The sequence below is a fragment of the Rana temporaria genome, chromosome 2 (genome assembly GCF_905171775.1).
Source record: "Rana temporaria chromosome 2, aRanTem1.1, whole genome shotgun sequence".
Classification (NCBI taxonomy): domain Eukaryota; kingdom Metazoa; phylum Chordata; class Amphibia; order Anura; family Ranidae; genus Rana; species Rana temporaria.
Window position 1 is genome coordinate 244,245,717 of NC_053490.1, and position 24,251 is coordinate 244,269,967.

At 40.5% G+C, this 24,251-nt stretch overlaps 1 protein-coding gene across 2 annotated transcripts in view; it reads right to left on the minus strand.

Annotated features, from left to right (window-relative positions):
* Positions 1-490: 490 nt before the first annotated feature.
* CASTOR2 (cytosolic arginine sensor for mTORC1 subunit 2) overlaps positions 491-24,251 on the minus strand; it is a 201,571-nt gene continuing 177,810 nt past the window's right edge. Inside the window, exons 5-10 of one of the 2 annotated variants that reach the window (XR_005746964.1) lie at positions 22,362-22,485; positions 16,403-16,513; positions 15,064-15,146; positions 10,622-10,716; positions 1,867-5,440; positions 491-1,762 (exon numbers count right to left, since the gene is read on the minus strand). Coding sequence is in view for 1 of the 2 variants with exons in the window: in XM_040336736.1 (XP_040192670.1) it covers positions 5,375-5,440; positions 10,622-10,716; positions 15,064-15,146; positions 16,403-16,513; positions 22,362-22,485 (479 nt within the window). In the remaining variant the exon portion in view is untranslated. Of the gene's footprint in view, positions 5,441-10,621; positions 10,717-15,063; positions 15,147-16,402; positions 16,514-22,361; positions 22,486-24,251 lie in introns of both variants that reach the window. The other variant, XM_040336736.1, reaches the window with a different exon arrangement.

Here is a 24,251-nt window from a genome sequence, read left to right on the forward strand (position 1 = left end):
TTAAGGCTCAGAAGAGTTGCTGCAAGATTCAAGTAATCCATTATTTTGTGGTCCTTCAAGGCAGCAACAAGATTACACTACTTGCTGGTGTAAAGACTCTAATAAGTAATTCCTCCACAAAAAAAAACAACCTATGCAACTTTTCTTTGAGCAAGTCTTTGGCAAAGCAAGAAAATATGCAATGATCAAATGCGATGGCTTCAAGGATATCATAGAATGTTTCACAAACAAATGTAAATATGTTACTTTAAAACATGCTTTCCAACTGACAATGGTACTAAGCAGTCGCTCCAATAATTGTTGTTTAAAATGAAATCTACATGTGACTAGAAAATGGCTATATCATCCAATTGGCTTAATGCATGGGTCGATCACCCTAACCATACTTATTAATGATCCATATATTTTAATCTATTGGGACCTAATGGAAGATGAGGGCAGTGGCTAAGCTAGGTTTTCATCTGACTATGAAGAAGGCAGCCATTTTGAATCAAATTTAATATTGGTCTTTATTTGCATAAAATGTTGTTGATGCCTCCTCTGAGTCAAAAATAACAAAAACACGTTAAGAAAAAGCCTTTTACGATATATGGGGGTTGCCATTGCTGACCTCCCTCAGAAAATGCCTGAGACTCTGGTTAGAATGCTCTTTTGGTCACTGGCCTGAAACAAAATTAACAAACCATTCAGGGACTGAAGTACTGAAGCAAAGGGATCATCATGACAGTCAAGCTTCTAGCATTTTCAGAAGGAGGGGCAGCACTTTTAGCCTTGATTCTCTCGTGTAAGCAAGCTCTCGATGATGCACTTTAGAAGCATTCCTCATAAATCCCCAGCAAATTAGAATGTGTAAAGTTAGACTAACAAAAAATGGTTTGTTTAAAATAAATAAATGGAGGAAGCCATTAGATGTGAGGTCTATCTCTACAAAATTCAAAGCTTTAAGTCTATATCAGCGGTTTTATTTTTACTGGCAGGGTAAAACCTTAAGGCCCATTCAAAAAGCAGCAGCCTGATCGTACCTAAAAAAAAAAAAAAAAAGAAAAACTTGTGGCATGGCTGTGTGCTTTACAAATAAGCCCTATATGGGCCAACATTTGCTTTGGAATATTAAAATGTATGGAGGAAAATAAAAGTGTCATGAGGAGGAGGAGTCTGCCCATGACCTGTCAAAACCATATGACTGAGCTCTCTTTCCACTATGGAATGTTCTCTGCTGTGTTATGCAGATGACAATCTGAAAAACACAGAGGACTCCACAATACACCCTACCATTTATGAATGACTCAACAATTGCAGGAAAAGTGTGGAGTAAGCACTGTGGTGGCACTGGCCATTATGAAAGTTGCACAAAGAATCATAATGTGATTTTTTGGATGAAGTATAGTAAATTATAGTTAATGATGCTTCTCTAGGGCCTCAGAGGTCATAGTACATTACTGATAACAGACAAAAAATGATCCAAGCATATTCTACAACTACTACAATTTGTCTGTTTTTCACAGCCCACAATGTGTGTGTTCCTCCCTGCATCTTGTAGAGGAGAGCAATCAAAATAATATTTTTTTTTAAAGCTTGTAGAACAGAGAATATATGTATGGCCATTGCCATCTTGCAATACAGAAAGGTTATAAAACCCTAAAGTGTCTGGGAAAATTACTTTTTTTTTTTATGGTACTTGTAGAACAGAGAATATATGTATGGCCATTGCCATCTTGCAATACAGAAAGGTTATAAAACCCTAAAGTGTCTGGGAAAATTACTTTTTTTTTTTATGGTACTTGTAGAACAGAGAATATATGTATGGCCATTGCCATCTTGCAATACAGAAAGGTTATAAAACCCTAAAGTGTCTGGGAAAATTACTTTTTTTTTTTATGGTACTTGCATATCGTACTGATCTTTGAACATTAGTATTCCTGGCCAAAATGTCTTGTGTTTATATTGTGTGTATTTGCACATACACGTGTAAAATAATTTCTAGCTCTTTATTTGACCTCTTCAAATCAGCATTTTACATGCATATCCACGTACATGCACAAAATACTGACCAGATTTCAGGATTTTTTCTACTCATCTATATGCAGCACATGTTTTATGTGCCTGTGATACAGGCACATTAAAAACAATGGGCTGCATTTAGGTAAGTTAAAAAAAAATAAAACTATGCGTAAAAACACTGCATCTTTAGGCAGTAGTGTGCATGAGGCCTTCATTAATAAAAAATAATGCTTGAATGTATTTTTAGTTTTTGTGTGCTCAAAAATAAACTTTTGTGTACATTTTATATTTACCTTTTTGCCTGCATGTAAAAGTTAAGCCCGCACAACTATATTTGGGAGAATGTCTATCACATGACTGAACTAAAGCCCTTTTTTTTTATATAAAGTGGGGCTAGGGAGGAAATAATTTAAAGGACTTCCACATGACAACTTGAAGTGAGTTTTTATCCTAGCTTTTAGCTTAGTTGATGCCTAATGAAATGACTTGTCAGCATTTTTAACCCATTTACTGCAAAATTTCGGATATACTGTATGCTTTGAAACATGCAAACAAAATACAGTTACAGAAAGCCCAAGCATTCCTAACAAAACTCCTCTAATTAAGATATGACATTTTTAGCAGCAGACTGCTATTTAGAAGTGAGGACATTTACCTGGACTTGCCATGATATGTTATAAACATGAGTTGTAAAAGTTTAAACAGCTATGTTAAAAATTAGGTCCAATATGATCTTACAGTACAGAAATAGATGCATGAAAATGTAATGTACTCTATGCTCTTGGTAAGCCAAGTTGCTCAGGATTAGTAATCATTTATGACCAGTGCAGAAAAATTCTTTATACATTATAATAGAAGCAAACCCAACCCTGACCAAACGGTTCGCCTCTCATTGATACTAGGGATTAAACATGATGTCCAAGGACACAAAATTACATTTTACAATGCAAATACATTTTCAGACTTAAGATTTACACTGGTGCAAACTGTTATTGCATACAGGTGTGGCAGGCCACACATATTCCAAGATGGCCAGAATTAAACTGACCGTATTCAGGGTGATGATCTAACAGGAGGGCCAGATGGAAAACTGGTGCAAAATGTTAAAGTAAATTCCAAACAAAGGTTTACTACACAATGAAATACACATATAGGATATTTGTAACTGAACAAAAGATTTGTATTAATGTCCATTTATCCTAGGATCTACACAGTTTTGCCTGACAGCATAGTTGGCTTTGTGACACGTTTCTCTACTGCGGGTAAACAACAAAGCTTGGTCACCTTCTTGCCCCAAGCATGTGACTAGGCAATAGTGGAGCAACAGTAGACTGGTGACCCCATCCCTCTGCTATCTTCGGACTTCAACATGTTCCGTCTCAGAACACTGTAGTAAGTACACCTGACTGGCTCCCAATTCCACCCCTCCCAGTCTGAATCTGAATGCTGTTGTATAAATGCTTGCAAAGGTCTGATATGAAGTCAAATTCAAGTACTTACACTAGTTATATTTAAAAAAAAAATGTTTTTAATTAAATCCATAACTGTAATAATTAGTGTTTTTATGACCATTGAGTTCAACGTTAACAAAAAACTGAAAATACTTTGTAAACATTACATTTGAGGAAACATCCAATTTGGGTGTGGATCCTGGCAAAAGCTCCTAGCCTACTGCAACAGTCACTGTTAATTTCAGAATGGATAATGATTTAAGTACAGTTGATTACATAATTCAGAATTGGCAAGGTGCCACCCTTGCAAAGGCTTCAGACTGTTCATTTTGAGAGACCCTTTAACAGCTTGTCACAATAGTCCAACAGCCTCTACCAAGGGCCATACACAATTTCTTGCATATGCTAATTAGCTACTTATATTTTTCTGCTCAATTCCTGCATTAAGATGCGCGACCCTGAATATTTTCAGTTTAATTGTGGCCACATTGTATTTTATGTGATCTAGTCTCCTCCACAACATGGACTTTTCCAATATTTGTGAGGATGACGCTATAAGTTCCTTAGGAACCAATTAAATCACACTACAACAAATTGGTAGGGTGAGTTTTCAGAAACATTGGATCAGCTTACAAATTGTCAGCCTCCAATAAGTAGGTAAAAGGTGACCAGTACATGTTATTCTGGAAATCACTTTAATCTGGGAAATGTATTCCATTCATGCACGGAGCATGAATCTGGTGATTTGCCATAAATTTATACACATTTACTATAATTTAGTAAATCTCTCCTTACAAGGTGCAAGAGCTTCAAGGCAGGTGTTTGCAAAAGATAAAGGTGACAGTACAGTATATAAAGGGTTAGTCTAGTGCTTGTAGTGTAACATTGAAAATGTAGGCTTAGGACAAAGAACTCTGGACATGCAAAATGGTTCTTTTTCATTCAGCAATTAATAAAAATCTGATAACAAATCACTTTCATGAACTGCTAAAACAATGGTTTTCTTTTTTTTTACCAACAATGAAGCACTTGTTTTGCCTTAGAGGCAGCTTTCAAAGCAAGGCTAAAGAGAGGATTGTGGCTTGCATGAAAAGCATGGACATGGCTCACAATTTTAAAAACTTCCAGAAGGCTCTTTTAGACCAAAGAGTCACTACAAAAATATAGAAAATAAAACAGCACAATTCACCATGCAAAGAAATAAAAAGGAGGTAAAAGCAGAGTCAAGGTGCAGAGAATTATACAAAGCTGCCAACACTCCCTCTTTCATTTCTACATGGAAATTACAGTGAGATTAACTGATGACAATCACCTCCAATCATCACTTTCCATCCATGTTCCAGGCAGGAGCAGCCCTTAAACTATTGCTCTCAGGAACGGGTAAGGGTAAGAAGCTAGAGAGACCTATTTAAATATGTAGTACTAGTTATGATAATACAATCTTTATGCAAGTCTGACACCATTTCAAGAAGAATAGATGAATACAGTGCAATATTCTTTACCATTGTGTGATGTTCATTCCTCTCCACAAAGACAATTTCGAATGAAACTTTCACACTCATCTATAAAGGTGCAGATCATACATCTACAGCCAAGGCTTCACTGCATCTCAGTAATAACTAAATGCAACAGTGCAATGCAATTTTTTAGCTTTTTTCCTTTTTCCATTTTTTTTTTCCTTTTCTTGTTTCTTTTTTTTTTTGTCCTATACCAAGTTAGCAGGAAGGTTACAGATCACTTTGGAACTAAACAGAGAAACCATATGTGAATAAAAGAAAACAAAAAAAAACTTTCTGGAGATTCTCATATTCATCTCCAATTCAGTGTCTTTCGTCCTTCATGGCACCTCTTGAGATTCAGCTTGTCTTAAAATACTGCACAGAAAACAAAAACAAAAAAAACAGCAACAAGGCAGAAGACTTCTAACGCTTCTCCGCTTGGCTGACTTGGAGCGCATTAATGACACCATTGATGTTTTCTTCAGGTACCTGCAAAAGATGAAACCGAATATGGAGATTAAATCTGCTGTTATAACGTACTGTTGAATAAAGAGCAAGTATACTGGTCACCATCCTCTATTTAGTGGAGAGAAAACTAAAAAGCTTTGCAAACAGCTTTGGTGCATGCGACAGAGCAGCAGCTAAATCCATTACTATTTGCCATATCTACATATCTATGCAGCCTACAAATCCAGAAAGGATACATAACTTGTCTTACCAGCAAAGCCTAAGTGGATACATTCTACATTTTTGGTTGATTCAATCTGTTTTTGTGTTTTATACCAAAACTTGGCCCACTGTCATTTTCACTATGGCAACCTCAGCAGTTTAATTGTGCACTGTATCTGTTTGGCAGAGTGTAAGGATGACTTGGGCAGAAATGTTTTGTTGTTAGTATTTTGCTGTGCTTTCAGTTCCTTTTGTGTCTTGTACTCTGTTTTCCTGCCTTTTTCATGTATACATTGGAATATTTGAAGCAATGAACTATAAATATCTGCATAATTGACAGAATTAACAAAATATCAGATCTCTCAGATATGAAAAACATTTGAATATATATATACATACATACGTATATATGTGAATTTATCAGCATAATTGTGTGCAACAACAGTAAATAGGCAAGTCAAAAAATGCCTGCATAGGACTATAAAAATGGAAATACGAGTCAACAAATCAGTAGTTTAGGAGTATTTTACGCAGGCCCAACTGGTAAAGCTATTATCACCTTGCAAGTAGAACTCTAAAACATACATTTTCTACACATGTTCTGGGTTGCAAACCACAAGCTATCGACTTGTATTGCTTATTAAAGCCCAGCTTCGGGAAACCAAAACATTTCCCCTTGCAGTGGGGCTGTGCCTGTATTGTAAGGGTTTGCTGCTTATTTTTATGTAGGAACTGCAAAACACAAAACTTTATTTACCTAACCCTCTGCACCCCCATGCTTTGAAGTCCAGACTTTTGATCAAGAAGCAATAAGACGACTTGTTGGCTGCACATCCAGTAAAATTACATTTATTTCAGGACATCCATAAAACATGTAGAGGGGAACAGCATCACCAGTCTTAGCTATGATTAAGCATTAAGTGAGCTGAGATAAAATGTGATTTTACTGGACATGTAGCCAACCAGATTTCTTTTTGCTTATTGGAATCCGTGATGGACAGGGTCAGCACCTGGATAGTGTGTTGATGGAGGCAGAGATGGGATACTGACCTAACACATTCAGGACCTTAGACCATTGGAAAATGGGGACAAGACACTGTGGGGGCAGTGGAAGTGGAAAATCAGATCAGGAAATATACTATTCAATGCCAGTAGATATAAATGAGGCGTTAACTCTTGCAGTGTGGGTACAGACCCACTGAAAGAGAGAATTTTAAATTTTCTGGAGTTCAGCTTTAACATAGATTTAAAACCTTACAAACAGGAATAACCCACACATTCCATTTCTTATTCATTCCAAGCAAGTGGGCTTTGTGAGACATATGAGAAGCCAGAGACAACAGGATTAGGGCTATTACCCCTATTGACTACACTACAAGAACTAGACATCCTCTTTAACCTTCTCTCACTTCATCAGAGAAGGTGCGTGATCGATTTAGTTGAAAGTTTATATATACACACACACACACACACAACAAAACACTGGCCTTCTTTCTGCTTTTATAAACAAAATGATGGCACTGTATGTTTCTCTACAACTCAGTACATATGAATGGCACTTTCTCTAAGACCATTTGAATTCCCAAGGGGACAAGCCAGGGCTGCCTTCTCTTCCCTCATCTAAATATACTGAGAATAGCACACAACACCACTTCCATACAGGGTTTTTACCACTGGAAACTTCCTTCATAAACTGGAAGTTTACACAGATGGCCTCTTGCTATATATTAGCATGGTCAGGGAGGTTTTTTCTTCTTTGCTTAGGGAACTGGAACAGATTGGGTTCCTCAACAATTCCAAAAAAATCAACACTTCTACTGATTAAAAAAAAATAAAAAAAATAAACACAAACATCTCTTCCCCCCAAAAAGAGAGAAAAGTCAAAAATTTGGGTGTAAAAAAGGGCCCGGGATGGGGCAATGGAGCATGGCCAGCTTAGCATACTTTGGAGTTATTAGGTGAAACAGAGTTTGAAGCAGTCCAAAGGTTCTGGACCAGAATGTGGTCAATCATGGACATACAGTAATGACCCAATATGAAAGACACGGTCTCGTTGTCCATAACACCTGAAACATCTATCAGTGTGGTTTGCTTGGGCTATAGAGGTAAGGACCCAATACCACCTGAAGAGAACCTCATGTGCCAATACCAAGGTAACTGTATTACAGGAACATTTTCCTCTTTTCGACCAGGCTTGGCTCCAGACCTCTAGGTCCTATAGAAGTCGCAATATCTCGTTCTTTTTGACACATATAAGAGATGGTTGACAGGGAGCCACAACAAATCAATATGGCATATACTGCTTGGTTGTGCTCCTAAGTTTACCATACCTTGACAGAATTTATGATTTCTTGTCAATTTTTCAAAGAATATGAAAAATAACACAAAAACATTGTTCACTCATGGTTAGTGTTTCGCTGAAGCCATTTATTATCAAATCAACTGTGTTTACTCTTTTTAAATCATAATGACAACAGAAACTACCCAAATGACCCTGATCAAAAGTTTACATACCCTGGTGACTTTGGCCTGATAACATGCACACAAGTTGACACAAAGAGGTGTGAATGGCTATGGTAGCCATCATCACCTGTGATCTGTTTGCATGTAATTAGTGTGTGTGTATAAAAGGTCAATGAGTTTCTGGACTCCTGACAGATCCTTGCAACTTTCATCCAGTGCTGCACTGACGTTTCTAGATTCTGGGGAAAGCAAAAGTATGATCAAAGGATCTGTGATAAAAGGTACTTGAACTGTATAAAACAGAAAAGGGATATAAAAAGATATCTAAGGAATTGATAACGTCGATCAGCAGTGTTCAAACTCTAATCAAGAAGTGAAAAAAATAGGGGTTCTGTTGAAACCAAACCAAGGTCAGGTAGACCAACTAAAATTTCAGCCACAACTGCCAGGAAAATTGTTTCAAGATGCACAATAAGGAGGCACTTGAAGAAAGATGGACGGCATGGTCAAGTCGCCAGAAGAAAGCCATTACTACGCAAATGCCACAAAGTATCCTGCATACAATACGCCAAACAGCACAGAGACAAGCCTCAAACCTTCTGGCACAAAGTTATTTGGATTAATGAGACCAAAATTGAGCTTTTGGCCACAACCATAAACACTACATTTGGAGAGGAGTCAACAAGGCCTATGAATTATCCGGACCATTATTTCAAGATATTAGAGATCCCAACTCCACTACCATTACTAGGCCCCTAGAACTCAACCAACTTATGATGAATGGAGGAGCTCATTGCCCTCCTTCAACACACCTAACAAAAATATGATGGTTTGGAGCACCTGAATTACTTACACTCTAAGCGCCTTCAGACATATCTTGGATACTGACAATTACTCAATGTTTTTCTCCTTTACTACAGATCAGCAGTCTGGAAGTGGGGAGGGCCCTGGGTGAAGGTTCCTTTACCCTTGCTCCTTTCCAACAGCCCCCTACCTCCCCCCCTTTCCCCATTCCTTTCGGTAACCTAGCTCTGTACTTTCTCTGTATTTCTTCTCATTTGCGCACGCCTTCTTATGATACCCCAGGACTTTGTCACTTCACACTAGGTGATATGTTTACTCTAGTCCCTTTCTGGACCAGGTAAGAAAAAGCATTATTTTATTGCCAACATGCCCCTTGTAACGCACATGCAGAATATAGCATGTGCATAGTTTAGTGTACATTTTAAAAGAAAATGTCAATAAAATCTGACAATATATATAAGAAATAGGAAAGCTGCTGGAGGTATTGTATGTACAGGTATCTCTGGGGCTGCACTTCATGACTGTCAGCAAGTTTTTGTGTTCTGAAAGTGGGAGACCCTCTTTGAAGCTTTAATACGTCAGGAACCCAACATCAGCACTCTAGAATTCCAGATGCAAGCATTGGAAGTTCTGTTTTATTCTACTGACCTTATAAAACAGAAGTTTCTAAATGACAGGAAGCTAAGGGTTGTCGAGGTTTGTGGCCAAACCACACAGCTGCATTTTTTTTATGATGAAGCAGGCTAAAGGTTAGTCACAGAAGCAAAATCTAATTAGGAGTGCATAAAAACAGCTATACCAAATTTTGCAGGCATTTTATATACCAAATAATGTTTGAAAAGTGGATTATGTAACAAAATACTAGGCATGATAACCAGTACACCCTAAATTCTGTGAATTACAGGCTATATTTTGGTATAAGACACATGAAATTGATTTGATGAAGAAACCTGTTTGAGAAGCTTCTGTGGCTCACAGGATGCATATTGATGTAAGAGGTACTTGTTGGGAGGAACAGACCACAGTGCTAGTCATCGAGGTATGTTGAGTTCTCAGTTTACTGTGGGCAGCTGCAGAAAATATATCCATAGTTGCCTAGGACTAGCAACAGAATGGAGATTCCCACTGTGGGATTTAACAGCAAGCACAGGAAGTTGGTACCTGCAAGTCTAGGCTGCAGAAAGGCACATGCTAAACTAGGCTCCATACCGTGATACAACAATTAAAAAGTTAGCCAAAAACCTTCCATGAATAAATGTGAAGGGAATAGGTGAAGATAGTGTGACAGGAATGACACACCACCAGTGTGATCACAGTCTGCAAGCTGTGACTGCTGCATCCTGTTGAGCTGCGAAGCTGCAGGGTTTCATTTTTATTTTGTTCAATTAACTCTGCTGGAGCTACTGACTGGTTTTCAAAAATTCACCAACGTTCTGAGACATAAAGCAGTGATAAACAGGAACAAAAATTATGGCCATGCTTTTTGGGAGGATGGGGGAAGAGGTTAGAGCATTAGTGCGACTCAAGTCTGCATTTTCTAAAATCGTAGATCACAGAACCCAGAGATGGATAACACCTACTTTCACATTAGACCCCTAAGGGGTACTTCTTTAAGTACAGGAAGCTTACTTTTAGTGTGACAACTAATGTTTCACTTACCAAGAACCAATTATGTATTTTTAAAGGGTACACAGAGAACTGTTACAATATGCAATTGTCATGTGTAAAACTCACCAGTGCATGGTCAAACTTAAAGGTACTGATATAATAGGCAGGTATGTCAGCAGCAGCTAAAGGTTCTGAGATCTGTGCAACAATCCCACATTCATCTGAAAACAAAAAAATACACACATTAATTCAATGCAGAAATGGGAAAGTGGGGAATTTAGAAGTGTGTATTTTCAAAGTAAGAGAATAGTTATAAACCTGATGTTCAATTCAATATAGTTTTTTTTTTTTTGATGGGTAATGAGCATCAAAATGAGTGACAACAGACAGGCGGTCCCCTAGTTATAAACATCCAACATGGAAACGACTCCTACTTACAGATGGAGACAACAGGAAGTGAGAGGAAATTTACCCCTAGGAAGGGAAATACACTCCTGTAAGAGTTATTTATGGGAAAAAGGTGTTGCCATCCCCTGTAATAGAAAAAAGCATGACAGGTCCTCTTAAATATGAGCTCTGGGGTCAAAAAGACCTCAGATCTCATATTTGGACTTAAAAGGCTCCGCTGTAAAAAAAAAAAAAAAAATATTAAAAGCCAGCAGCTACAAATACTGCAGCTGCTGACTTTTAATAAATGGACACTTAGCTGTCCTGGGAGTCCAGCGACGTCGGCAGCAGAAGACGAGCAATTGCCCATCTCTCGGCTGCCCCCACCGTCATCATCGGTGAGGGAATCAAGAAGTGAAGCGTTGCGTCTTAGACAGATATCTGCACCCTCTGGTGCCACAATTGGCACCTTTCAGGGGGTAGGAATCCGATGAGCGGAAGTTCCACTTTAGGGTGGAGCTTCATTTTAAATGCAATAAAAAATAAATGTTGTCATTTGAAAAAATGACAAAAAAAATGGCCCTTTAAAAGCTGTGGGCGTAAGTGACGTTTTGATGCCACTTCCACCCTCCTATGGTATGGAGATGGGTGGGGGACATCTTTCCCTCACTCGTATACATACCAAGCAGGACCTGATCACCTCCGCCGCTACCGACGACTCCGGTAAGCGGCGGAGGACGGGCCCCTCTCCCGCCGCCAATAACGGTGATCTTGTGACGAATCTGCCGCAGAGACCACCATTATCGTGAACCGGACCGCCCGCTGAAAAGATGGATACCTGAGTTACGGCAGCAGCTTCTGCCATAACCGAGATATGCATCTTTAAAGTGCCAACGTATATATACAGTGGGCGGTCCGGAAGTGGAAAAGAACAAACCTGCAGACCCTATCTTGTTTGTAACCCAGGGACCGCCTGTAATGGGTGCAGTGTGGTAATACAATGCCTAACTATTCTAATCTGATGTCAGCTCATCTATACGCTATTCTTGTGTGTAGGGACAATTCCAGGAACCTCCTTGTGTTCCACTCAGTGTTGTGAGAGCAGAAGTAACTCTGTCTATGTCAGTTCCTCAGTAAAACAATTGCCTTTAATCAATAGGGCAAAGAGTTCAGAAAATCTGACGAATACGACTTCAGTAAAAACAAAATAATTTTTTTTGGTTTCAGCTGCTGCGATTTGATAATTTTAGTACTTTTTGTTTTATGCTTCTAAATGGACTTCAATATATTTTCAAGGATATCGTAGTGATTTAGATTATATCAACCCCCCTTAAAAAGTTTATAATTATATCCAACAATTATACTTAATCTTTTGGAATTTAGTAAACGTGTGATCATATCAACACCCTCCATGATCAATTACATTTAACAAAATATGTTCCCATGATATAGAATAATATAGGTTGAACTAGATGGACTTGTGTCTTTTTTTCAACCTAACTATGTAACTACCGTATTTATCAACGTATAACACGCACACAAATTTTAAGAGGGAAGTTTCCATAGCCCCCTGCACAGCACACAGATCACCTGCACCGCGCACGGACTCCTTTACTTACACAGTACACAGACTGCTTTCATTATAAAGCCCCCCTGCACCTGAGAGAACCCTAGTCTCCTGGGACAGCACTGCCAGCATACTCTAAAGTTGAGAAAACTATCACTGCCAGCCCCATACACCGCTCCTCCTGTGTCACTGTAAATCAAATCTTCTAAATACCTCAATAAACGCCTCTCTCGCGTGGACCCAGTCATGTGACTCTCCTCTGTTGTTTCATTGATGGTCACATGACTGCTCTCCTCGTCCAATCAAAAGCTACAATCGAGGAGGAGAGTGGCCAGAACAAGCAGCGTTACTTGAGGTATTACAGGCTTCCATTTACATTGAGAGTGACACAGGAAGAGCGTTGCATGAGAAAGGGCTGGCAGTAATGATTCCTTAACTTGAAAGTATGGCAGCGCTGTCCCAGGGGCAGGAGAGGCGGGTCAGCCAGCCTGACACCCCCCCAATAAGTGGCACCCAGGGCGGACTGCCCGATCTATAACCCCCCCCCCCCCCCCCCAAGTAAAAGAATTGATAAAAATATTGGCGTATAACACGCAGGCACGGTTCACCATCTTTTTTTCAGGGGGAAAAAGTGCATGTTATACGCCAATAAATACAGTATATGTAGCAAAGCAAAACACCAGTCAACACCAGTCAGTCTTATAGCAGGAATACACGGTTACAAAATCTACCAATCGTTCGACCACCGACCAATGAAACCGTGTTCATTGGTCGAAATTTTCACCAATTTTAACTAGTGAAAAAAAATCTTTAAAAGAGCAATTGATTTCATACGTAGTGTTGACATCTCACGTACAAGCAGGGTCATCTACTAGTCCTGCTAATGCCTGATAATATTCAAGAGATGTTTTATAGATGACCTTCACAGCAACAAATAGAATATCGTTCTTTGTAAATGATACAACACAATTTTTCCATATTTTCAATCAGTCTTTTTTGTTCACAATATCGATATTGGGTTTTACTTGCTGGACATCAACTAGTAGAAAATCGGCCGATCGTTCGCAGAAAATACATTTCTGCCAGATTTTCTTATAGTGTATTCCTGCCATTAAGCCTGGTACACCCTAGAAGTTTTTTTTTTTTTGTTCAACCCAGCAGGATGAACAAAACGATTTTTTTTTAAATAAAATACTGACAGATTGCCATACTAACACAAATGATATTAGAGCAGCGATCTCCCCCACTGTGCTATTATATTGTGACGGGGGGACTCCCCCCAACCAGAGCACACTGGTCAGCGCTGATCAGATGCTGGTTGGATGCTGGTTTTCCAGCATGCCTGTTCGACAGAAGCCAGAGCCAGAGCTTTTGTAGAACAGACAGTTGTAGACATGATTAAACAAAGGTTTTATAGGAAAGACAATTTGTACAGAGTTTTTGGGAAATTAACATGTCTTCCGAGTAGTGATTTTGTTGAATTTCCATACCTCTGTTGAACTCTTTATTTACTGCCAGACTTTTCAATGTTAGTTCTCAAACACTCATCAAAATGTGCCACACAATGCCAATCTGATTTCTTAATAGTTGGACTTTCAATAACCCACCCTAGTATCAGCTCAATATGCCAACTTTAAAACTGCACCTAGGAATATTCACCAATAACATATTCTTAGACATGCTTACCTATGCGGTTTGCAGCACTTTTTACGGTTTGCTTGAGGTCATTTTTAACATCCGCAGTTCCCTATTAAACAAGAGGGCAGCACCCCTCCCTTTTTTTTTATTACCAGTTATTGGTGGTCTAACCATTTAGGTAAAAAATCTCTCTTTATGGAGTCTATAATCAGAGAATGCACAAAAAAAAATGCAATTTAAACTCAAAACTGCTGGCATTTTATTCATAACAGGTGTTGGTCTAATGATATTATTATGTCTGTTACAGTTAGACACCAGTTGGCATTCATGGGAAATTTGCAGGTGGTTTGGCACATAAGAACTCTGTAAGTAATGGCAATAGTAGCGGACGACGTGGTAAAACAGCAAACTAACTAATTGTAAACAAACCTTTAAAAATGTTATATTAAAGCGGAGGTTCAGCCGATTTTTTTTTCTTTAAAAGTCAGCAGCTACAAATACGGCAGCTGCTGACTTTTAAAAAATGGACACTTACCTGTCCAGCGTGCCCGTGATGTCGGCAGCCGAGGCTGAGCAATCGCTCGGTCCTCGGCTGCTTCCACCGCCATCCTCGGTGAGGGAATCAGGAAGTGAAGCCTGACGGCTTCACTGTCCGATTCCCTACTGCGCATGCACGAGGATCGCGGCGCGCTGTCAGTGGTCCCCGCTCTCTCCTGGGAACAGTGTTTCCCAGAAGACAGCAGGGGGAGTGACGTCACAGGCTGGATTCCCCGTGGGGATCAGACCCGGAAGTGGTGCAAACACCTGTCTCAGACAGGTATCTGCACCCTCCTCCCCCCCCGAATGGTGCTAAATGTGTCACCGGAGGGGGGGAGGGATCCAAAAAGCGGAGGTTTACTTTTTGTGTGAACCTCCGCTTTAAGAATACTTTCTTATATCCATAAACAAATGGCCGAGTCATTTTTAAAATACATACCAAAACCAAGAGGTTGTCCGCCAATACGAACCATCTTCCAAAGCTCGCCCGACGCACTTGTAAACAGCAAATTATTAGGAAACCTAAGCGCAAGAATGGCAAGCACTGGGTCATAAAAGACATACTTTTATTTACAACAAAATAATCTATCAAGTATTATCAAAGCCATTTTAATACACTACCAAGACATAATTTACATAAGCAGCCCTAACAAAACAGAAATGACATCATAGTTACTGGCTGGCATCAATTATTATTATATATTATTGTTACTGCAGGGAAAATAGCAATCAATGTACAAACTGCTGTAACATGCAGTGCCCTATCAGAATTTAGCTGCAGAATTTAGCTAGCTGTAGCTGATCAGTAGGATCCATGTTTTGCTGTTGGTCAGTGTACTTTACTTGTTGCCCTATTAGGAAAGCATGCTTATGTTACACTTGGCAAAAACTGACACAACCATTAAAGATGAGCCAATTGGTGTGCAGCAAATATTGACATAACCATTCAAAGATGAGCCAATGGGTGCGTTTCAAATATTGACAACTAGTTAAAGTTGAGCGAATTGGTGTGTGCTGCAAATATTGACACAACAATTCAAAGATGAGCCAAGTGGTGTGCTGCTTTCCCTTTCACTGTCCAGTCAAAGGGTGAGGAGGAGGCCTTAAAGTGAAACCGCAACAGAGAAAGATTAGGTCCCCTCCCCTGTCAGAAAGGGCTATACCGGGAGGAGGAGCTGTGTATTCTTCTGGGGTGTAGCTTTAAGATTTACTTGTGGTGATCCTTTAGACCCCTTTCACACTGGGGTGGTTTTCAGGCACTGTAACGTCTGAAAACCGCCCCCCTTTCATTCCAGTGTCTTTTTTTTACAGTGGGGTGGAGCGTTTGTGGGACGTTCCGAAAGGTAGTGTAAGCAGCATCTTTGGGGCGGGTTGGGAGTGCTGTATTTAGCAATCCCAAAACACCCTGCCCATTGGAATGAATAGGCAGCACTTTCAAAGCGCCTGAAAATCGATTTGAAAGCATTGCAAAACGGGTGTTTTTAACCCTTTTTTGGAGTTAAAAGCGTCACGCTAGCGGCCGAAAAGTGGCACAGAAGCACCGCTTAAACAGTGCTAAAGCACAGCTAAAACGAACAGCGCTTTAACACTAACAACCGACGATTTAGCGCCAACGACCGACTCTTTCAGTATGAAAGCAGTCTTAAGGTTTTCAATTGAAAAAAATAAATTATATAATCAACATATAATAATCTTACCAATAGCCTAATGTCTTAGATCCTTTGAAACAATGAACAGACATGTACTGATGCCTTCAACAACTCTTCAGCAAGCCTTACCTCTGCTGCGTCTGTACATCCATCACCAAGGAAATGTAGCCCTCAATGAGGGAAAAAGAGAAGAAGCGGATATGACCAGATTCTTCACTGCCCACCACCGAATCTTTTACTCTACAACAAAAAAAACAACATAACTCAGTCTGCTTCTTCATGGTTAAAAAAAAAAAAAAAAAGGAAAATTCTGGTGCACATCCTGACATCAGGTCTTGTGTAATCAAATTGAAAAACAAAGGTTTTTGAGATGCTTCTTGCAAAAATTGCAACCTGAACATTAGAGTATAACAATAGTTTAATAATGATGGGGCTTAACTGAATATCAAATAAATAGTTCCTACTACAGACTTCAGATCACTGGATGACCTTGTCCTACCACAACTAAGATGGCTTTCCATTCTCTGACAGGCCAGAGAATATGGTGCATGTGTGGCCTTTTTCACCCGCATAACCCAACAAAGAACTCATCTATTTTGTAAGCCAGCTGCAGAAAAAAAATCTGTTGGGGTTATTCTTACAACATTATATATTGCACACATTTCCACCACAACTTCTTCAAGGGTCTGAGGAACCTACACTGCCAAAATTGGAACAACACATAATGTATACAGTCAGGGCAGGACTTAGGGTGGTGGGGGCCCCTGGGCTTGAGTGTTGAAGGGGCCCCCTGGAGCCGAGAATTGGGGGGGGGGGTCGAAGATGTTGAGCGAGGGGGGGGGATCATAGTTGTTGAGCGGGGGGGCGAATTGAAGTTGTTGAGCGGGGGGTGCCTCTCACCTGTGCACGGAATGTGTCGGCTCTCTTCCCTTAAGCAGACATCCACACACCTCTCCGGGGGGGTTTTGCTGTTGTTGAGCGGGGGGGGGGGGGGGGGGGGAGTACCTCTCACCTGTGCCGACAGCCGGGGCCACAGACTGTCATTAGCCCGGCTGTTGGCTTTCTTCCCTTCAGCAGCCACAGTCCTCCACACACCGCTCCGGTTCCTCCTGCTTCCGTGTTGCCTCCTCTTGCAGTGCGGGAAAATTAACCCTTTCGCGGGACTGCAGGAAGAAGCTGTCTGTGCGGTAAAGTCCCGCAGAATCCGTGCGTGTTGGGAGGTATGCGCAGGGCCGCCATCAGGAATTTTGGGGCCCCTTACACAGCTTAAGGCATGGGCCCCCTGGAGCAGAGAACCGGGGGGGGGGGGTGCTACCGCCTGAAATTGAGAAGTGCGGGGGGCTGCCGCAAATTGAGAAGGGGGGGCCCTTTACAAAGAAAGGAAGAAATAAAGAAAAATAAATATACAGTACAGACCAAAGGTTTGGACACACCTTCTCATTCAAAGAGTTTTCTTTATTTTCATGACTATGAAAATTGTAGATTCACACTGAAGGCATCAAAACTATGAATTAACACATGTGGAATTATACATAACAAAAAAGTGTGATACAACTGAAAATATATTTCATATTCTAGGTTCTTCAAAGTAGCCACCTTTTGCAGCAGACACATCTCTAGAACTGTTAAGAGGAGACTGTGTGAATCAGGCCTTCATGGTAGAATATCTGCTAGTAAACCACTGCTAAAGAAAGGCAACAAGCAGAAGAGACTTGTTTGGGCTAAAGAACACAAGGAATGGACATTAGACCAGTGGAAATCTGTGCTTTGGTCTGATGAGTCCAAACTTGAGATCTTTGGTTCCAACCCCCGTGTCTTTGTGCGACGCAGAAAAGGTGAACGGATGGATTCTACATGCCTGGTTCCCACCGTGAAGCATGGAGGAGGTGTGATGGTGTGGGGGTGCTTTGCTGGTGACACTGTTGGGGATTTAATCAAAATTGAAGGCATACTGAACCAGCATGGCTACCACAGAATCTTGCAGCGGCATGCTGTTCCATCCGGTTTGCGTTTAGTTGGACCATCATTTATTTTTCAACAGGACAATGACCCCAAACACACCTCCAGGCGGGGGAAGGGCTATTTGACCAAGAAGGAGAGTGATGGGGTGCTGCGCCAGGTGACTACCTCTTGAAGCTCATCAAGAGAATGCCAAGAGTTTACCAAGCAGTAATCAAAGCAAAAGGTGGCTACTTTGAAGAACCTAGAATATGAAATATATTTTCAGTTGTTTCACACTTTTTTGTTATGTATAATTCCACATGTGTTACTTCATAGTTTTGATGCCTTCAGTGTGAATCTACAATTTTCATAGTCATGAAAATAAAGAAAACTCTTTGAATGAGAAGGTGTGTCCAAACTTTTGGTCTGTACTATATATATAAAAAAGGGGGGTAGCCATCTGGGGCCCTGGGTACCTCTGGGCCCTTTAATAAAAAGAAAAAAGAAACCTCTGGGCCCTTTAATAAAAAAATAAATAAACATTTATAAAAAAATACATTAAAAAAATAAGAGGTTGCCATCTGGGGCCCTCTGGGCCTTTTAAGAAAAAAAAAAAATATAAACAAAAATAAACATTTATAAAAATAAATAAAAAAGGGGGGTTGCCACATGGGGCCCTGGGGACCTCTGTAAAAAAATATATATATATATATAAAAAAGGGGGTTGCCATCCAGGGGCCCTGGAGACCTCTGGGCCCTTTAATAATATATATATATATATATATATATATATATATATATATATATATATATATATATATAAAAAATATATATAAAAAAAAAATATAAAAAAAAACATTTTTTTTAATAAAAAATAAATAAAAAAGGGGGGTTGCTGTCTGGGGCCCGGGGGGGCTCTGGGGACCTCCGGACCCCTAAAAAAAAAAAAAAAAAAATTTTTTTTTTTTTAAAGGGGGCCCCCTATTGGGTGGGGCCCATGGGCTTGAGCCCAGTCAAGCCCAATGGTAAGTCCGGCCCTGTATACAGTATAGGTTACATGTTCCCATTCCTATAGAGCAGGGGTAGGCAACCATAGAGAGATGGGGATCTATGTGAACCACACTGATGAGGTCAAAGATTACCAGGAACAGTGTCCTGTTGTTTGGGCCAGTTCACACCAGAACGCTGTGCCAGAAATGCAAGTTGCATGTGTGTTTCCTGCATAATGTTCAAAACGCACTGCCTTTGTGATCTACTGCAGCTGGTAATACATTGTATTTTGAAGCGTGACATGTTGGGTATCAATTTACTCGGCGTAACATTATCTTTCACAATATAAAAAAAATTGGGCTAACTTTACTGTTTTATTTTTTAATTAAAAAAAGTGTATTTTTTCCCCAAAAAAGTGCAATTGTAAGACCGCTGCGCAAATATGGTGTGACAGAAAGTATTGCAACGACCGCCATTTTATTCTCTAGGGTGTTAGAATAAAAAATATATATAATGTTTGGGGGTTCTAATTAGAGGGAAGGAGATGGCAGTGAAAAAACACATTAGAACTGCTGTTTTTTGCTACTTGTAATGTAATGCCAATGGCCACCACAAGATGGCAACTCCTAGATTCCTTCTGCAGGCCTCAGCTTCCTTCTGTGAAGGCCGCGGCCTCAATTACCGACGGGCGCGGGCCTGCCGCGATCGCGCCGGCCGGTAATTAAGGCCGCGGCTTTGCGGCCTTCTGCAGGCCTCAGCTTTCTTCCGTGAAGTCCGCAAAGCCGCGGCCTCAATTACCGGCGGGCACGGGCCCACCGCGATCGCGCCGGCCGGTAATTGTGGCCGCGGCTTTGCGGCCCTAAGCTTCCCCAGGCGCCAGGTCACAATTTCTTGTCGCAATTGGGACCTGGCGCCCAGATTTTGTCGATGCCTGTTTTTAGGTATGCTATGTGAATGGGAACACAAACCAACAGTGGGGGTTTCTTAAAGCAGAGTTCCACCAAAAATGGCAAAAATGGAACTTCTGCTCATTGTACTCCCCCCCTTCCCCCGGTGCCACATCTGGCACCCTTCTGGGGGGAGGTGGGTCAGGATACCCGCCTTTCACAGGTATGCTGTCCCCACTCCCGGGAGCCTCAGCCGTGGGTATTGACATCACCGCGGGTCTCCCTCCTCCTCCTTCCCTGGCCGCCGGGCCAGTAGGAAAGAGGAGCGTCGCCTCGCATGGAAACATCAGCTGCGGTGCCGACATTGCTGGACTCCAGGTCAGGCAAGTGTCCGATTATTAACCACTTGCCGTCGCCGCACCGTCGAAATACGTCCACAAGGTGGCTCTCCTAGGCGAGATCACGTTATATGACGTCCTGCCTATTAGCCGCCACTAGGGGCCCCCCGCTCGCCCCCGACTCCCGTGCGTGTGCCCGGCGGGCGCGATCGCCGCCGGGCACACGCGATCGCTCGGTACAGAGCGGGGAACGGGAGCTGTGTGTAAACACACAGCTCTCGTTCCTGTCAGCAGGGGAAATGCTGATTTTCTGTTCATACAATGTATGAACAGAAGATCAGTGTTTCCCCTAGTGAGGCCACCCCCCCCCCTCACAGTAAGAACACACCCAGGCATACTTAACCCCTTCCCCGCCCCCTAGTGTTAACCCCTTCACTGCCAGTGGCATTTTTATAGTAATCTAATGCATTTTTATAGCAGCATTTTTATAGCACTGATCGCTATAAAAATGCCAATGGTCCCAAAAATGTGTCAAAAATGTCAGAAGTGTCCGCCATAATGTCGCCATAATGTCGCAATACCGAAAAAAAAATCGCTGATCGCCGCCATTACTAGTAAAAAAAAATATTAATAAAAATGCCATAAAAATACCCCCTATTTTGTAAACGCTATAACTTTTGCGCAAACCAATCAAACGCTTATTGCGATTTTTTTTTACGAAAAATATGTAGAAGAATACGTATCGGCCTAAACTGAGGAAAAAAAATGTTTTTTTATATATTTTTGGGGGATATTTATTACAGCAAAAATTAAAAAATATTAATTTTTTTCAAAATTGTCGTTCTATTTTTGTTTATAGCGCAAAAAATAAAAAACGCAGAGGTGATCAAATACCACCAAAAGAAAGCTCTATTTGTGGGAAAAAAAAGGACGCCAATTTTGTTTGGGAGCCACGTCGCACGACCGCGCAATTGTCTGTTAAAGCGACGCAGTCCCGAATCGCAAAAAGTACTCTGGTCTTTGGGCAGCAATATGGTCCGGGGGGTAAGTGGTTAAAAGTCAACAACTATAATATGTGCAGCTGCTGTATTGTAATTTTTGCAGCGGTGGGTGGACCTCCGCTTTAAATTTGACTGCAAAGATGAAAATATACAGTGTTGCACAGGCAAATTGAAAGTAGCCATACAAAAGAAGGTTTCCACCATGTTCAAAAAGCTACATTCATAGTAATGAAAGTCAAGCTGTTGCCTCTCTCATATTTGCAGACACACCTTACTGCTGTAGCACAAAAAAAAAAAAAAAAAAAAAAAAAAAAACTGACCACGACTTCTTCATTTAGTAAATGAACATGAGTAAAAAAAAAAAAAAACTGGATTGATTATGCCCAGCCATCTTGATTTGACCACCTTCTTTTACATATCTGATCCTATGTTTATTGAGATTCCCCGGTACCTATCTTGCCTTTTTTTTTTTCTTTCTTCCTCTCCATTTTTCTGAAATTCCTTCTCTTTCCATCTTTTTTTTTTTAATGTCCAATTTAACGGTAAAGGTATCAGCTGGTTTAGGCTGCCAATTTAATAGAAGTAGTCTCTCCCTACCTTTTCTGCAGAAGATGCTTTGCTGCTATTTACACTTGGGTCCCGACTTGACCACCTTGTGTTTTTAGCATTGAACCCTACATGGCAGCGTTTCATTTATTTGTCCTTAAAATGTGTTTGCATATATATTTTGTTGTGCCATCTGTGGTTATGTGCCTAATATTTTATTCAGCAGATGTGTACATTTTCTACTATTTGAAATATTGACATGGCCTCTGTTGGCTATGTACAGTAAGCTTATGGTCAATAAAACACTAATAAAAGAAAAAAAGCAACAAAAAAAAAACAGTACATAGAAAGTGTCTTTTAAATGAGTGCCATTTCAGGTACCTACCCATTGGAGTAAAACATAACATCCATTAGGAGTGTAGTCACAGTTGGAAGTGTAAATGGATCCAGGCTGGTAACACAGAACATATTGCTGGGGCTTGAAAGTGGATGAATAACTGGCCTCTGAACTGGAAGGAGAAAAAAATGGTATATATACACAGAGAAAGAAAACACTAAGTTTTTTTAAGTATTTCTAAGCTGGTGCCAACAGGCTTTTGTCTGCGTCAGAAGCAATTCTTTCCACCAACAAGTCAATGGGAATGTAAAAGCAGCTTGAAACAGGGTGGTGCAGCTTAGTTGGAGGTCAGATGCACATGTGGAATTGCAAATGATCCCAGCAGCATCTCAATCTGAACTAAATTTCAAACTGAATGTGCCTGAAAGCAATCTGCACAAAGCCGATTGTGCAGATTTAATCTGGTCATACACTGTATGAAATTCAGTTTTTGGGCGGCCCTGTTGGACCCCTCCCATCCAACATCTTTTGATTGAAAATCAAAGGAGCCAAGCAGAAAATAGTCGGCTGAACAGTGCCTGCATCCGAACCAGACGCAGTTGTTCCTCAAGTATTCCGACAGCCCCTGTCAATGGCCCAGCAGAAGGGCCATATAGTGCAGAGGAATCTGATTTATACATTTTTTTTGCGATCAGTTTACAGACTGAACAAAAAGCATCTGTCATTGTATCCTTACTGAAGACTTGGAACCAAAATTACTTACTGAAGAAGTCTCTTCACAAAAAAGAATTACAGAATTCCTGTCCATAAAATAACTACACAAAGCATTAAAGCGGATGTCCGCTGAAAAAAAAATATTATAAGTCAGCAGCTACAAATACTGCAGCTGCTGACTTTTAATATCGGCACACTTACCACGGTGAGGGAACCAGGAATTGAAGCGCTCCGGCTTCACTGCCCCGGTTCCCTACGGCGCGAGTCGCGCTGCGCCTGATGACTGGCTCCCGCTGTGCTCTGGGACCCAGTACTATATCTATTACAATATGTAAAAGTGGTATTGTGTACACCACCACATTTCGGCATTTAAAGTTTAAATTAAATCTGTACTGACAAAAATGTAGGGGTTGCCACTGTTCAACTCCTTCTGATGTTAGGTTCCCTAGTTGACACTGGCTTTAGTCATTGTCCAGGAGCAAGCATGAAGATAGAGTCCAAAAAGTGAAAACACAGCATACATGTTTGTATTGTTAGTGTCTCAAAAAAGTGTTTAAACCACTGTATAAGCATGCAAGCCTGGCATTTTCATAAAGATATGTCAACGACGACAGATTCCCCATCTTAGTACTTATTTCTTTTTTACATTGATAAGAGAAGATAAAAAAAATCTAACCTCAAACTCCAAACACAAATGTGGATTTTGTAGTTCTGGATAGAGCTTGGAGGGTCAAGTTGTTCTCACTGTGTGTTTCTAATAGGGAGAACCTTTCCTGCTTTATTCATTATAAAAATAGGAAGTTGGGCTATAAAGAGCAGAATCACTGGAATCTGAAGCAACCCGAAAGCCATCTTGGTGAGGCCTAATCTATGGATTTGCATTAAACAAATATAAATGTGGTAGTTACTATTCATTTATAAACAGATGAAAAGGTTTTTCCGCATGGCTGGGGGAAGAAAATAGTAAAGGGAATTTCCTGCAAGCACAGGTAAACTGCCTTACTCATCAAGCAGTCATTTTTCCTTTCCCATATCCTCATACTCCAGCAATCCAAAACAGCTATTTATTAGTGCTTTGAAGTCCCTTACTTTGTTCTGGCGCACTTCCTCCCATCTATATATCATCTGAGGATATTTCCACTTCTGCTGTCACACTAGTTTACTCTGTGCCAGGTATTATCCCAATGACTGAACAAACTTTTTATATCCCACTTTACTAGCTGT